Source organism: Musca domestica, unplaced genomic scaffold (assembly GCF_030504385.1).
Source record: "Musca domestica strain aabys unplaced genomic scaffold, Musca_domestica.polishedcontigs.V.1.1 11, whole genome shotgun sequence".
NCBI classification, from domain to species: domain Eukaryota; kingdom Metazoa; phylum Arthropoda; class Insecta; order Diptera; family Muscidae; genus Musca; species Musca domestica.
This window is the reverse complement of record NW_026712133.1, coordinates 14,023,732-14,041,627: the sequence shown is the minus strand read 5'-3', so window position 1 is coordinate 14,041,627 and position 17,896 is coordinate 14,023,732. Positions and strand designations below refer to the sequence as shown.

General features: G+C 33.9%; 1 protein-coding gene across 1 annotated transcript in view; it reads left to right on the top strand.

Annotated features, from left to right (window-relative positions):
- The window catches only part of LOC101898782 (serine-rich adhesin for platelets), a 364,178-nt gene extending 354,411 nt beyond the window's left edge, over window positions 1-9,767 (top strand). The window contains exons 3-6 of the mRNA XM_059131527.1: window positions 502-943; window positions 1,011-1,251; window positions 2,140-2,667; window positions 2,732-9,767. Of these exons, the coding sequence (XP_058987510.1) occupies window positions 519-943; window positions 1,011-1,251; window positions 2,140-2,667; window positions 2,732-5,230 (3,693 nt within the window). The 5' untranslated portion in view covers window positions 502-518 and the 3' untranslated portion in view covers window positions 5,231-9,767. The remainder of the gene's footprint in view (window positions 1-501; window positions 944-1,010; window positions 1,252-2,139; window positions 2,668-2,731) is intronic.
- Window positions 9,768-17,896: the final 8,129 nt, after the last annotated feature.

The window sequence follows — 17,896 nt, the reverse complement described above, 5'->3', positions numbered from 1 at the left end:
GACAATTTTCTGTCGCAGACTGAAGTTTCCATTACGAACTTCAAATACAAAATTTGAAATAATTCCTGTCGCTAAAATCATCAAAATACCGAATATCGAGAGGTACCTTTATATGGGGGCTATACGATATCGTGGACCTATATAGACAAATCTCTTCCAGGGGGTAAAGTAAATAATTCCTTGTGTAGTAGTTCAGATAAATCGATTGAAAAATGTGGCTAAAATCATCAAAATACCAAATATATGGCGGTACCGTTGTATGTGGGATATACGATATCGTGGACCAATATAGACCTTCCCAATTCCAAATTGTAAAGTGCTTACAAATAACTTCTAGTATGGATTTTTAGAAAGTTCCATTGAAAAATGTAGCTAAAATCATCAAATGAAGTATAGTTATATGGGAGATATACGATATCGTGGACCTATATAGACAATATTTGTCTATATATACTTCTATTAAACTTATTAACAATGTTTTCTCTTTTTCTTCGCTTCCAGAAAATGTTCCTGTAGAAATGGCCAAAATTTCACGACGTGCTGTGGCCTCGTCGTCGTCGTCTGCATCGTCAACTTCGTCCTCATCATCAACTCCTAGCACTGTTGTTGGTCCTTCGGCCTCACCATTATCGTCCACTGCGGCCTCATACTCTGCGTCCATTTCGAATTTATCGCCGCCATCCGAACAGACTGCTTCAGCCGCGGTTACTCGCCTAAATGCCAATAACAATATTGTAAATGGTCGAAAAACGATACGTTCCATTCCCACATCGGGGTTATCTTCATCTCGTTTCATTGACACTTCTTTGGACAATGGCCGGGATGGTTATGGAAGCAATGGTGGTGAAGCGGACAGTGCAACGGTGGATCCTCTGCGCAATGATGGTCCACAGTTTACAACAAGCGCACACAGTAATGTTTATGCTTATACAACAACGACTGGGTAAGTGAAAAGTGGAAATTTTCTAGGAAAACTGAAAATACAATTATAATAACCCTACTTATTCCAGACCCAATAAACATGCACCATATACTGCCTCACCAATGCCTCCGGATAAATACAATCAAACAGCCGCACCAACTCCCACACTCAGCCCCCGTGAACTTATACGCGCCCAATTCTTTGCCACATATGATGTCATGACTGGTGTACGCATAGCAGCAACCCTGGGTGGATTCTTTGGTCTTATGGTGTTCCTGATAGTCTATAAAAGTCGCAGTAGTTCGAATGAAACTTTGAAAGTGTTGAAGGTAATTTTGAATGTGAAATTTTGAGTTTCGAGAGTAAAACTGAAGGAACCGATAGATCTCATAGATATGGTCCTGCCGGAAACATTCGTGGTTTTCCAGGTCCTCTCTCCCCTAAAAAACGGAGTAGTAATTGGCCTTCATCTTAGAGATAACGCACTAGACCGATCTTTATATTCGCGAAAGTGTCCGACATAAGGAACTTGAACGCCTATATATCCGAGACAAGGATATGGCCAGAGCTTTTCTCAAAGATAATGAGCCTTTTCTCGGAATTTTGGAATGGCAGTAGCATTATCTTGAAAATAAGGCCCAGTCAGGTCCCTATTCTCGGGAATATGGGCTGTTCAATTTCACTAATTCGGAAATAATCAGTGCTTATCTTAAAGTTAACGGATCTTTTCTCGGAGATATGAAATGGACAAGATCAATATATCGGAGATAAAGCCCTGTCAGGTCGATTATCTCGAAGAAAAGCTGCAGTCAGATCCATTATCTTGGAAATACAGAGCAAATCCGTAGTATCCCAGATAATGATCGACCTGGTACATTGCTCTGGAGACATGGATCAGACAGGTTTATATCCTATATGAATGCTAGTCATGTCGATTATAAAGTAGATCAAGGTCGATAAAGTTTATTATCTCAGTGATGAAGGGTGTTCAGGTTCCTTATGTCGGAAATTATCTCTAAGATGAAGATCGGTCTGACCGTTCAGGTCCATAACGTCGAAAATAATGCAGATCTAGGCCCACAGATATGAGTCCAAGAGATTCCCTGTGTTTAAGATTAGTGCCGGTTCAGTCTATTACCTCCGATTGTTTCCTTCGTCTTTCTCTAAGATCGAAGAGCCTCAGCTAATCTTTGAAATTTATTTTGTTTTTTTAAAAGGATCCCAAAATGGCAGCTGTCGCTGCGGTATGCATGCAGGAGGAAGAAGAACGAGAAATACAAGAAGCCATGGTTGCCACGGGAATGTCCATTTATCCGGATGAATATGATGCCATATTGTATAGACGTCAACGTATGCTCTCCTTGGGTAATGTTAGTGCTCCACCCATGTTGAATCGAGGTTTTCGTTTCTCCTCAGTCGGCGGTGGTTACAGTAGCCTATTGGAACCGCCACGCCGATTTTCGTTTTCCTCAGCCTCGGGTGCATTGAGTATAGGTGGCGCCACCTATGCTGGGAGTCGCAGACGAAGTGGTTCGGACACTTCACGCATCTTTAGCAATTACCCCATGGGTAGTAGTTTTGGTACCGACGACTATTTCGTGGAGACCGATGATGAGTTCGACAACGGCGACTTCCAGCAACGGGTGATGGCATCTACACTGGGCGAAGAGGTGGTGGGGAAACATCAGCACAAACGAAGTGATTCTACCAAAAGCAAACAAGGGTTTCTTGAAGTGCCATTAATGGTAAGCATTACGTTACGTTGTGTCGTCGGTGGGTTTCCACTTCTAAATTCCCATTTCATTTCAGGGTCAAGATTCACGACGCAGCAGTGCCATGACATGCTGTAGCACTGATAGTTCTTACCTAGAGAGACGTTGTTCTGCCTTTACATTGGGTTTGTCAAACCTGCCGCCTTCATTACAGCGAAAATGTTCTACAGCATCACGGGCGTCCAGCACTGAGATGTGGGACTATTACTATCCCGACATCCAAGTGATACAGCCCACACCCAAGCCATCACCATTGTCCTCGGAACGTAGTATCTATGAACAATTTCAGCAACAGACTCAGGCCACGAAATCAGGAACAGGAACAACGACTTTAGCGACGACAACAGTGGGGGCGGGGGCGGCGACTCCCCTGAATATGGAGACAACGCTGAAGGGTTTATCAACGATTACGACCACTGCAGCCAGCAGTGGCAAGTTGGCCAAACCGGTAACCACTCTAACTACTGCCAATGGCAAAACAACGGACAAAACTGGTGGAGGAGGTGTATCACCTTCTCAGAAATTTATACGCAAGCATAGCATTGCCTACTATGATCCGGAGAGTGCCCAGTCGGGCCGTAAACAACAAATACACTCCATAAGTGCTGACACGGTAGATGTGTATCCCTACAATCAACCCCTGACTGAACGCAGCATCTATGATGCGACAACACCAGCACAATCAGCACCGCCGGTGGGCGTGCATCAAGGCTTCCGTTTCAGCGATTCGCCCACGGAAGAGTTGCGTTTGAATGTCAGACGCAAAATAGCGGTGGTCGAACTTCCACGAATTCCCTACCCAGAACAGGACACACCGCCCAGTTTGGCGGCAGCTTTAACGTACGACAACAACAATAGCTTCCCCTACACGAATTCAGCAGCTGCCAAGGCTGCCGCCAATGCAAATTCCAGCAGTATTAGCATAGACAGTACCCCGCTGAGCATTGACAAGCTCAATGGTAGCGGTAGTTTGGGTACAGTTTCTGCCAAGGCATTGTTCAATGCCGAGCGAAGAGCACCATTGGCCTCGTTAAGTTCCTTTAAGATCTCATCACTTGAATATCAGGATTCCGAAGCACGTTCCATGGATGAGGATTCGGTGTTTTTAGATAGTGTGGCTGATACCGAGGAAGATTTGCGCCAGATGAGCAGTGACAGTGAGGAGGCCAGTCTACAAGACTATGTGGCGGAAGGAGAAAATCAAGTGGCGCCCAATGTAGCGCATCAAGAAAATGATTCAGTAGCAGGTTTAGCACCATCGCAGCTTAGATATCCCCTCGAGAGACATTATAGTCTGGGTGGAGGTGGAACCGCAACGACCACAACAACCAATTCCAACACCACCTGCGTTGCACCTCTGACAAGTGGTATTGCCGGAACTGCCAGTGCGCGTACACGTCGTTTGTTGTTGCAGCGCAATCGCACCATTAGTGTGTCTTCCAGTGATCGTGTGGCCTTGTTAGGTCATCCGCTGAAAGATTTTCATTCACCCGCCTCGTCTGTGGACTCGAAGCAAATGCCATTGGAGACACATTTCGGGGCCATCATCTGTACAAATAGTCCTCCCACACATCCCAGACGGGCCCAGCTGTTACAGCAGTACAGCGATCCACAAAGTCAGCCAACGACCACAACCACGACGACAACAACCAATACCACGGAAGACGACACCTGTTCCACGCTCAACACCGAGGTGGGTATGGGCGTGGAAACGCCGGGCGAGACCATTGATTTCATGATTACGGGTAGCAATGAGACCATAGGTTTAAGTACCACCACAAGAGGTTCAAGTCTAACACACCACAGTAGTCTGAATACGGTGGTGAGTTTTGGGCGCATTAGTCCTCTTACCGACAGCGCGCAGGCGACCACAGGTCCTGAACGACAATTTCAACAGCAACGAGATCGTGATCAACAATATCAACAACAGCAACTGCCAATTTCTTCTGCAACAAACACAACAACAGCAACAACACCAGTCAATATAAAACACCCCGTAGTAGCAACCCAATATGATCCTTGTGCCTCTTCTATATCTGATTCTTTTATACATACTAAGGAAACTCTAATAAAAATGCCTTCTTCTCTTAAAAGCCTGATTTTACACAAACCTTCCAAAGCAACAATCTCAGATCCTACGACATCGACGACAACAACACTACTACGATCACCGGCATCATTTTCATCACTACAACCGATAACCACAATAAGTCGCAGTGCCACAGATTTGTCCTTTGGCGACAATTCGCCCCAACAATCGACGGTGTTCTACTCCGCCCTGGAAGAGAAACCGCTCTATGAGACGCGACAACACTCACCATGTCCATCCGTGATGCTCGAACTACCTCTGATACGTTTACCCACCACTGAGGAGGATAGTTCATCGATCAAATCCGCCACGGAGCTGAGACGTGAAAGTGAGAGCGGCGATCACAGTCGCAGCTGTAAAAGTGACGAGGCGAGTCATCATCAGACACCATTCGATCCCAGTCTACCCAGTTCATCGCGTAAATGGTCCAAAGAAACATTGTTCTAGCTAACAGTTTTTATACGTAGTAATTCAAAAATGTCATCACTGCTGGTCCAGATCATGGTGTCGTACAATTAATTTATAGAAAGAAAAAGAGAGAGAGAGACGCGCACACACAAACATTCTATCAATGTTGTAGGTACAGTTTGCCACGAAAGTATTTCAATGAAAATGTTAGCAGATAGATAAATAAATGCAAGGGCATACCCATGGTAAAATTAATGAGGTAAAATCATTTCAAATAGACATGCCCATCTCTGCATTTTCTGTAATTTACCTTTTCGAATTTCACTGCATAGAAAAGAGGTTCCCATCTCTGATTTATGTATGTACAGCGAATTCATAAAAATGCATTTTGACAATGAGATGAAGAGAAAAAATGTAAACATATGATTGGATGACCTTCTTAATTCTACCATGGACATACCTTAATATATAGGTGATTTACTGGCTTTTTTGAAATATTTTCTTTACAAACTGTACACATAACTTGATAGCGGTATTCAGTTACTTTGCAAGCTAAACCAAAGAGAGTAAAGGTTAATTATCAAACAAATGATCGATCTTAGATAGATTTTGATGCTTTAAATTCAATGGTCATATATGAAACCTTTTATTTATGCTATAAATGAAAACTGTTTTTTTATTTCTCAAGCTATACCTGTCAATCTCTTATTCTAGGTTATTTAAGGCTCTATCAGATGGAATACGTTTTACAATAACACAGGTCGCGTAAGCAGAACGAAAAACGACTATTGTGATTGAACACGTTTTAATACGTTTAATTAACAATTACGTGATTTTACACGAATACTGATGAAATCACCTGGTCTTATCGATGGTCAGCTGGTCTTGTAGGGTGACCATGTGAATGTCACACAGGTTTGGGGCTTCTTATTAAGGATTCATTTACGATATCAATTCAAGATATGCTTTCTGCACTTTTACTCCCTAGGTTTCTTCATTTTATAGAACAGCTTCTTTAAAATTCAAAAATACAGCCCTGAGGCTATGACCACTTCCTGTCAGAATTATTCAAAATTGTATGCAACAAGTTGTTTTTGTTTACTTCATATTTTCCCTTTTGGGAAAAATAAATTAAAGAGCTCGAAAAATAAATGATATTTCTAGTCTCAAAAATATGATGCAAAGTGTTTAATCTATAAATTTCATGGCAAAATTGGCTAATATCTTTAAGTACGCCAAGCAATGTACGTTTCTATAAATCATTGATTTAAAACAAATTTATTTTTATTTTTCTAAATACACAAAATTGGCAGAAGTCCGGCGCGCTTGTAATCAGCTGATAGCCATGTTAAAATTAAGAAGGTAAATCCATCTCAAATAAACATACCCATCTCAGCATTTTCTGTAATATACCTTGTCAAATTTAAGTGCATAAAAACTAGGTTTCCATCTCTGATTTTTGTATTTAAATGACATTTATAAATATATATTTTGACAGTGGGATGTAAACATATGTTTGCATGACTTTACCTTCTTGATACTACCCTGCTGACCTTTTTTATTGTACCATGATAGTATCTAGTTCAGCTTTGTAGAGCACTCTATATTTACCCATCCAATGACGATGAAATATTTGACATTAAATGCCTAAATTATGTACCGTCTGATAGCAACTTAACTCTGTTCAAAGACCTAAAATGGTAAAGACTAGACAAAATACATTCTGAGCAAATGGTTTGTGTGCATAAATCTATGTAACAGTTCATGGCAGGAAAATGTTAATATCAAAAACACATTTATAGAAAAATATGAACATCAAATGTTTGAAAAATCCAAAAATGGGGTTTAAAAATTGTATTCCATAGACTTTCCAAATTAACTGCATATTGCCTAAGCGGTTTAAATCGCATAACATTGCTAACTATGTTGTTACAATATCATAACAACAGAGGTATTTTCACAGGATTACCATATCTTGGCTCTATCTTGTCCCATCTTAATACTTCTATGTCTTTGCTCTGTTTTCTAAAAATTGTCTACAGATCGGAAATTACAATACGCCAAGGCAAGTGTACTCATAATTTTAATGGGCCGAGGCGGAAAGACGAAAAGTGAGAGTACATAAAAAGCTTTCTTTGACTGGCTATCGGCTGACTTCTTCGTAGAGGAACAAAGGAGTTTTAGGTTGATTTAGTTCGATCTTGGACCTACGCCCATTTATACTTTTCCGAAGAAACCAGTCAAAAAAGCGGTTTATGTATTCTCACCTTAACCCTAACACTAGTCAACTCAAATTCTTCGTCGAAAAGATTCAACATCGAATCCCAATATTCCGGTGATATGTTCCACACATGGCACAATTATAAAGGTAATCTCATGCAATCATACGATTAAAATTATTTATTTGATGTCCATAAATTGTCAAATGCTGTAGTTCTTCCTTAAATATGAGCGTACCAAATATTTTGTCATTTCCGCGCCTTTTTGAGGATCAAGCAAGCATATAATCTAAAACAGAAGACTTAAATATTAGCATCATAAATTTTGAAATATCAATATTTCCAAGCGTTAATACATCTATCTGCATTCTTCTACCATGTTAGAATTGATAAGGTGACCTCAAGTTACATGTTGGCCAAATATGTGAAGGCTCTTTCAGACGAAATATTGTTAACATATGTAAGTCAAATTTTCCATATGTAGAAGTTTCACGTTTCGTGTAATACGTGGTAGAAGATTGCAGTACGCTTTGGAACATTGATATGTCAGAAATTTTAAAATGTTTTTTTTTTTTTTTTTCAAAAATAAGTAGTTGTTTTTATGTTTTCTTATACGACACAAATCGGAGGTTGTTATAATATGCATTTTTTAACAATTTTTACAAATTTCAATAATTATTCATTCAATATTTTCATTTCCAAAATCGGTTTGACATTTCATAGCCCCAGCAGCGGTTTGAAAAGTGTTGTTTAAAAATATATGAAAATTTAACTTACAGTAAGAAACTCATCCATAAAGTATTATAATTTTTTAGATAAGACAATGTAATCAAAGGAAATATATAATGTCAATTTGACATACGCTTAGGAACATTTATATGTCATTTTTGTAATATTTCTTTAAAAACAAGTATATATATGTTTTCCTACACGACGCTAATCGGAGATTGTTATAATATGCAGTTTTTAACAATTTTTTACAAATTTGAGTAATTTTTCACTCAAAATTTTCGATTCCAAAATTGGTTTGACAGTGTATTGTTCCAGCAGCTGTGGCGAAGCGTCTACCTATATTCTTCTACCATGGCACATATTTAATATTTATGATCTGATAGCAGTCACGGTAAAAGAACACAGGTAGATATATCAACGCTTGAGATGTTCTCAATTTTGTGTCAATTTTTTTTATTATTTCTTCAAAAATTAGTTTATTTGTATATGTTTTACAATACGACGCCAATCGGAGGTTGTTATGTTATGATTTGACAATTTTTACAAATTTGAATAATTTTTAATTCAAAAATGTCCATTCCAAGATTGATTTGACAGTTCATTGCCGCAGCAGATGTGTCCATGCGACCAGCTGCATTATTCTAAACAAACGTTTTAAGGCTTGTTTACATATAATAAATCCGGTTATTTTAAAATGTATTTTTCATAAAATGCCAATTTCTTTGAATATAAGTTTAATAGTTTATAAACTCCATAAAATGGGCGATTTAGGTGCCGGTATAAAGCCTGCTAAAGGGAAAACAAATTTTAAAATTTCATTTGATTTTAAAAATGTGGTGGAACATCCGATTATTGCACCATGGTCTGATTACATAGAGACCTTATAAGACCTTATTATTGCATCATAAATCATATGTTCGATCTGTAGTTTGATTGTAGGTTTTAGGATCTTAATGCAAACGGAAGGCCACGTTTACATACAACTACCTGAAAAATAACATCTTAGTTTATATTTGTCGTATTTTCATATAAAATTACCTGATAACAGCAATACTAACGACAATGTAAACATAGCTCATGAGACCTACTCTCTGCGTTGCTCTCCCTTGTTTTGTGCAATTAATGGAATTTATTGAAATCGAAATTTGTTAAAGAGCTTGTTGTTGATTTTTTTTATTACAAAACAAAACATACGAAACACACACACAGAAACCAAGAAAAAAATCTAGAAAAAGAAAACCTATATTATTATAAAATAAAAAAACTATATTAATGTATAAAACAAAATATATAAAACTAGTCTTTAATTAGTTTTTAGTTAAATGCAAATAATGAGAATTGTATGTTAATGTTAAATGTGAAGTGGATGCCATTAAATGAACGAAGATCCAGTCCTTTTTCTTTTGTTCAAACAAAAGCAAAAAAACATAATAACTAATTATAAACTAAAAAATGAAACAAAACATCAATGAAAACAAACCAAAAAAAAAAAAATGTTAGACATTAAGATCATTGTTTAAAGTAGTAGTTGACCAAAAGAAAAAATGTTTTTTGAATGTTTGTTTTTAGTAACGAAAATTAGACGAGACGACAATGAGTATTAAAATATCAAAATAAATGAAAACAAAAAAAAATAGAAAAACAAATAATAAAAATTATGAAATTTTATTTTCGTTTTTTTTAATTAATACATTTAATAGAAATGAGACTGTTATTATCCTGGGTCTTTTAAAAGAGTAATAATTAAAATCTGGAATTTAAAGGATACATATATTAAGTTGCAAAGGCAAGCAAATCAATTTAGAAAACAAAAAATTCAATATTTTATGGTGATGATACATAAGCATCTTGGCATCGTCGCCTTACATGTTATCTAACAAATTATAAAAGGATTTCAGAGCCACGTACTCGAATTCTGCCGTCGATGTCCCTTATAATTCGATTAATTAATTAATTAATATTAATTATGCCATGTTTACGATAGAACTTTTTTCAAGGTTAACCTACTTCAATGGTATTTATTTGAAGTACAGTAGTGGACAATGACAATTTTAATCCAAATCCGGTGTAAACGTGCTGTTAGATACGATTGGCAACTCTCATGGTAGAAGAATACAGGTAGATGCATCAACGCTTGTGAACACTGGTATGTCAAAATTTTTAAAAAATGTCAAAAACAAGTATATTTTTATATATTTTCTTATACGGAGCCAATCGGAGGTTATCATGATATGCATTTTTCAAAAGATTTTACAAATTTAAATAGTTTTTCTTTGAAAATTTTCAATTCCAAAATTGGTTTGACAGTTCATTGTCTCAGCAGCTGTGTCGATGCGACTATCTGTATTCTTTTACCATGGTAACTCTATAATACATAGCTTAATTATAAGGTCGCCCTACATAACCAGCTGACTACCACATTGATTGCGATCACATATATATAATATATATATGGCCTTACTTTTCAAACTGGAAATGCCCAGCAGCTTCTTTCATCCTTGTAAAAATTTTGCAGGAAAATTTTGACAAAAAAAAAAAAAAAACAATTTGTTAGCCTTAAAATTGTGTGTTTGTTTAAAAGGATGCATTTTCCAATATGTCTTATAAACAATAGAAAGTAATTTTGATATTTTAGCCACTAGGAGTTGAAAATTCTTACTAGAAAAATGTCCTTATAAAAATTTATAAACATCGACTGACACCTGTTTTATTTTTGCGACATAAATTGGTTTCTTAAATTTCAACAGTTTGGATATTTTTTGTTTTGATGACAAAGGGAGAAAAACTTTTCTCAGCGAAAGTTACTGAGTAGTTTTTTTTATTAAAATAGTTATCATACCGACCTATTAATGTGCAATGCGAACATGATAATATCTTTACACGAGACAAATTGTCTTAAATCAGAGTTGACGTTTACTTCCACACATGATAAAAGAAAACAGGTAGTCGCATAGACACAGCTGCCGGGACAATGAACTGTAAAACCAAATGTAAAATTGAAAATTTTTAATGAAAAATTATTCAAATTCGTTAAAATTGTTGAAAAATGTATATCATAACAACCTCCGATTGGCGCCGTATAAGAAAACATAGAAATCTACTTATTTTTGAAAAAAAAAATAAAAATTTTGACATATCAATGTTCCCAAGCGTTAATGCATCTACCTGTATTCTTCTACCATGCTTTAAAACATTGATATGTCACCATTTTTTTTGAATTATTTTTCAAAACAAAAGTAGTTTTTTATATGTTTTCCTATACGACTTCAATCGAAGGTTGTTATAATATGCATTTTTTAACAATTTTTACAAATTCGAATAATTTTTCATTCAAAAGTTTCAATTCCAAAATTAGTTTGACAGTTCATTGTCCCAGCAGCTGTGTCGATGCTACTACTTGTATTATTCTACTATGTGTACATCATTTACACAAGACATATTACATTGTAGTACTCCATTTGCAGCAGACGAGTTTGCAAAACACTTATTGTGGTTGGAATAACATTTTGACATGTCTACTAAAATTTTGACATTTGTGCCATGCTGCTCAATATTAAAATACAATGTTGTGATTTGAAATGCTTAAATCGCAATAGAATAGTAACAACTACAAAGTTAAAGTCCTTATGTGCAATATGTATGGACCTTTGTTGGAATGTGATACAATGAGCCAGCCTAACCAAATCACAATTTTTTACATTCCCGATTTTTAAACAATAACAAATATATTTATAATCTGATTGGCAAAAATTAGGCCAAAATATTTTACATAAGTTTAGGCGTGAACTGTTCTAAAAAGCCATAGCAGAATGAACGCGCCATGTGTTGTCGATATAACAACTAAAGGGAGACGGATTTGCCGACTCTGGAGTCCGTTTTGTGGTTCTTGTTCTAAAAAAATCTTAGTTGGGTTAACCATGAAAATAGACAAATCATAATAAATCTGACATTAAAAACATACATTACGTTTATTGTGATTGGTCAATTATCAGGGTTAATCCGGGAAGAGATTTTGTGTGTAAACGTTCTTTTATCATCGATATAAGAACGTTTACACACAAAATCACGAATATAACATGCGTTGCACATTCATTCTGCTTTGGCTTATATTATTTTATATTATAACAATCACAGGAAGACGTTCAGTTTTATCGACAAACCTGACTTCCCGTGCTTTTTGCTTTATCAAACATATTGTGCACCAAGTGACCAATATCATTCCTTAATATGCACTCCACAAGAATGATATTTAGTACCAGATACCTTTTAGAGCTCGGAAATACTATACGTAATCCGATTTCAGGTTTATTGTGATATCATATCATATTTTAACTTTTCCTTACTAGTTTTTACTGTAATTGGAAAACACATTTTAATTGGAAATAAAAAACTACGATAATGATAAAATAAACGAAGAAAAAGAGAGATTCTAATGAACAATATTCAGTTGAAACTTTTTGGAACAAAGAGTCTATAATTAGGATATATAAAGGAATGAATTTCCAACTCTAGTCGCAATTACATTTGACAAGTGTTTTTTCTTTTATAGTATCAGTTCTTTATCTGGGTAATTGACCCATTACTATAATATGAATTCAAACGTTAAATTGATAAAGATTGGTCAATTATTAGGCTAAGCTCGCATAAAGATTTGTATGTAAACGTACTTTAACAAGTAAAGAACAGTTTTACACATGGTAGAAGAATACAGGTAGATGCAACAACGCTTGGGAACATTGATATGTCAAAAAATTTTAAATGTTTTTTCAAATATAAATATATTTTATATGTTTTCTTATACGACGTAATTCAGAGCTTATTATAATACCAGTTTGTCAACAATTTTTACAAATTTAAATAACTTTTCCTTCAGCATTCTCAATTCCAAATTTGGTTTGACAGTTCATTGCCCCAGCAGCTGTGTCGATGCTTTCTGTTTATCTTTCGTACTGTGATTCCAATCGCAACAAGTATTTTGACAACTCGTCTAGCTGATCATACAGTACCTACTGACTGATTGGTAAGCCCATGGCGCAAGAACAAAGTATTCCCGTAAATTTTAAAAACCAGATGAAAAACAAAGTTGGTTTATTAGTGGAGAAGGATGCTAATGTTTAGCAGGGGTAAGGCAGGGAATACCTGGGTTTCGAAAGGAGCCACCAATCATCATCGGTTCCCTTGTTTCCAATTTTTACTATTTGTTTATGATTTGTTCTCTGACACCAATCACAATAATGCATTGTAACATTCCATTTGGTAGTCAGCTGGTTTGACAGGGGGTCCTTATACTTGGGGCATGGATAAGCCTTTACAACGAGTTTTTAATCCAAAATGCATTTCCGCGTTAACCATGACAATAGATCATTCACAATAAATGTATGTCATATTTTTAATTGTAATTAATTGTGATTGGTCAATTATCAGAGTTTGTGTGTAAACGTACTTATATTCTGGTATTTTAGCTTTTTGGAAAACCTAAATCGACTTATAAATTGCCCATGTTATCGACAATTTTATTATATCCAATAATTTACCAAACTTTAATCAAAAGTAAATATTAAACAAAACAAAAAATCAATTCTACTGTAACTCATATACCTGAACAAAAGCACTTTACAAAAATAAAATAAAACCTAAAAAATAAAAATCAATAAAACAAATACCAATGCACCAATAATAAACGAATGTTATAACAAAAAAGTATAACCCCTAAATGTAGACATTTTTAATAAGACAACCAAAAAATATAATAAATATTTTCATACCACTTCATACAATAACAACAACAACCTATAAAACAAATATTTATTTATTTAGTCACTAAGATTCTGTAGTAATGGAATAGAAAACAAGAAAATAAAACAAAATACAATTTCCTAACATCATCCCACCTATCAAGCATCTATTTTTCTACTGAACAATACAAAATGAAATAAAAAAAGAAAATTAAAAAAATAAACAATAAAACGAAATAAATTAAATATTAGAATGTTAAAAAAAAATAAAATAAATAAAAATACTTAGAGAAAAAAATAAAGAAGTCTCACAATATTAGGAAGATATTTTTTATTCAATTACAAAGAGGAAGAAACACAAAAAAACTAATAGTCTGTTCATCTTTTTTCTAGGCAAACAAAAACACAAACATAAATACACAAACAGAAACAAGAAGTAATTATAAACAATTTAAAAAAAAAAACATAATATTTTTACATCTATTTTATACTGAAATCTCCCAGAGGAATTTACTCACAAACATACACACAGAATTTTCTATTCTAAGCTTCAAAAGCTTATCTTTACATAAAGTTCGTTATCATACACAACATAATAACTCGTTCAATTTCTTTTAGCTCAAACTTCATAAATTTCAATCTCGGGGGTGCATCTCAAATTGGCTTAAAAGTAAGTTTACATAGAAATATTTATCTGATTTAATAATAATAATTGACAAATCACAATAAATTTGACAATGGAAAACCAAGGCCTATATAAAGATGCTATTAGACGATACGGGTTTACATATTTAGTGTCAAATTGTACATATGTAGAAGTTGCACACAACGTGTGATACATGGCCGACATTTAAGTTGTGAAATACTTGAAAAAAATACATATCATAGTAGAAGAACACAGGTACATTGGGAACATTGATATGTCAAAAAAAAATTATATTTTTATAATTTTTCTTATATGACACCAATAGGAGGTGGTTATGATATGCATTTTTCAACAAGTTTTACAAATCTAAATAATTTTTCATTCAAAATTGGTTTGAGAATTCAGCAGTTGCGTCCATGCGACTACATATGTACTTTTTCGATCACAGCGTTTTCAGTGTTTTTTGTGTGAAAATATATAAAATTAAATTTGCGGTAAAAAGTCACCCATAAAGTGTTATATTTTTTAAGAAACACAATGTAACCAAAGGAAAAAACATATGCAAGTGTGTGATAGCAAAACTTATGAGTCATATGTAAAAAGCCAACTGTACATATGTAAAACTCATTCCGTCTGATTATTGTCAATTGACATAATTGTAATTTGAAATTCAAAGGAAATCAAATCACAATGGTGCAAAAACTCCTAAATTTATTGTCAAATTCATCACTCAATAAGAAAGGTTGCTCAACTTCAAATAAACTAGGAAAAATGGAACTCTATAGTGGAGTATAAAAAAATTTAAAATCACCTACTGATTCCACCAGCATTACAATCTTTCATTCATTGCCTTTTGGGGCTTCCTGACCTGGAGATTTCGTACAGACCAATTTGAGATGCAACCAGTATGAGATATGTATATCAACACATTATTCACACTGTCCATTCTGTCCCCAAAACAAAATCTCTCTTTTTATATGTGTAGTTTTTTTATTTTCCATTCATTGTTATTATTTTGAAACCATATCAAATTGACTTCTCATTATCGAAAAAAATCAAATCATTGTTGAATAATATAAAATGAATAAATACCAAAAAGTAAACTACATATAAATATAAATTGTTTTTAATTTTAAGATAAATGCTGAATGAAGATCGTATTATTATAACTATTATTATTATTATTATTATTAGCTACATAATGAATATATTTAAAAAATATATATTAACAAATAAATAAATACAAATGAAATGTTGTAGTCCCAAAAATAAATATTACTAAGAAATTGTTCAATGAATTAGAATTTAAAATGTATAACTGAATGAAACCAAAGCAAAAAAGCAAAGTGTATAACTGTTATAAAAACAACAAAACAAAATAAGCATCAAAATAAAAAAATAAATAAAAAAATACTTAAAGTAGTGGAACCAATTGTTTGATAACATCGTAACAGCAACCAAAAATAAAGTAGCATTTAAGTGAACTATAAGTAAATTACAAATAAATAACTTCAATCCAAAGCAAAACAAAGAATTTATATAGAAAAGCAAGACAAAACAAGGAAATACATTTAATTGAATACGTCGGTCGGTCGGTAAAACCAATTGACTTGGTAAACGGTGTCCTGCAACAATTGATGGAGTTTGTGATAACATTGCGGTGTGTTACAAGTGAGTGGTACATTTTTCCGAGCCATGTTTTTGGATTGGTTTCTAAAGGTTGCCAGATGGCATTGGTCCTTCTCTGATCTTTTCACAAAATTATATTCTAGGAAAATGTTTTCTTCATAATCCTCCTAGCAAAATTGTTACAGTTCCTGTAGGTGTATATTCTTAAATAGCAGTTTCTTCGTACTGAGCAGTCCATCAAAATGTTCTTCTAAAAAGCCCATGTTGCTGACCTTGTCATTCGTATATGTTATATTCTTCTATTCCTTCTACTACCGTATTTAATTTCAATTTTAAATGAAATTTTTGAGCTTTTGTAGGGGAGGTACCAGAAGGAGTGAACCGATTTTGCCCATCTCCGAACTCGATCTAAGTTTGAACAATATTACGATGTACTAACTTTGGATCAAATCGAATACTCCCATCGAGAATTATCGTGCAAAAACTCTAAGAAGCTGTAACTTCATCATTTGTTGCAAGTCATTAAGGGGGATGCGGATATTGAAAACGAATGATACATATTGCAGTATTAAGGAAAATCAGTTAAGCATTTATTATAATTTAATAAAACAAAATTTAAAACCAAAAAATTAATAATTCTGAAATTTTAAGAAATCTAATAATTTTGTTATTTTTAACAAAATAAATTTATTTGAAAAAAAAACAAAACCTGAATAATAATTGTCTTTAATAACTCCAAAACAAAAACACCACACAAAATTGTTAAGTTTAGAACACATATGTATATGTATATTTTGGTCCTAAGTTTTTATAATTTTAAGTCCCTGATATTAATTTAAATAATAGAAAAACATCGTTGAAAGTGTAATAATAAAATTTAATATAAACTAAAAGAAAGCATTACATTATTTAATAATATAACTAAGTTTAAGTATAAAGCTGAAATACAGAGAAGTGACAACATATTAAAGTAATTATAATTTAAAATAAACTACCAAAAAAGGAAAGGAAAATAAATATAATTTCTTTTATGGTTGCTAACGATCTGATGAAATAAAAACAAACCTATGTTAAAATTTAAATTTGCATACGTTTAGGATTTGAAAGACCAATAAGGATTCAATGCCAAAAAGTTTTAGGATTCTTGACATTTTTAACGAGGTTTGCAAATAAATTTCGTTAATCCTAACGAATATCCTATATGAGAGGAGAGACATTGCGCCCTTAATCGATTTCACTTCCTAAACATAACAAAACCAACCGCAGCAAAAAACGCTAAATATGTATGGGTAAAATTTTAGTTAAATGTTATCAAAAACAAAAAAGAATACAAATGTAAAAAACAACAAATATCTTTTGAAACATAAATAAAAAATGAAATTAATGTAAATGTTAGCAACAATTTAATAAAGATGAAGAAAAACAATCAAACAAATATATGAAATGAAAATAAATTTAAAAAATTGGCTTTTATTGCAATACCTGTTTCAAAATGTAAGGTAAGATTACGTATTGTACAAGGGCATCCCAGGAAATAGGAGAGCCAACCCAAGTTTTTAGTATCAAACGCTGTTTTAAATAATTGATTTTATATGATTTAAGCTCTCTAAAAGCTCTTATCTTGACTGTTATAATGTTGGCTAAACTGTTCCGAATATATATTTAATGTTAATATTTTCAACACTGTTATTAGTTGTGAAATAAGTTTTATTTTTTTATCAGTTAAAAAAGAGCCATCATAGTG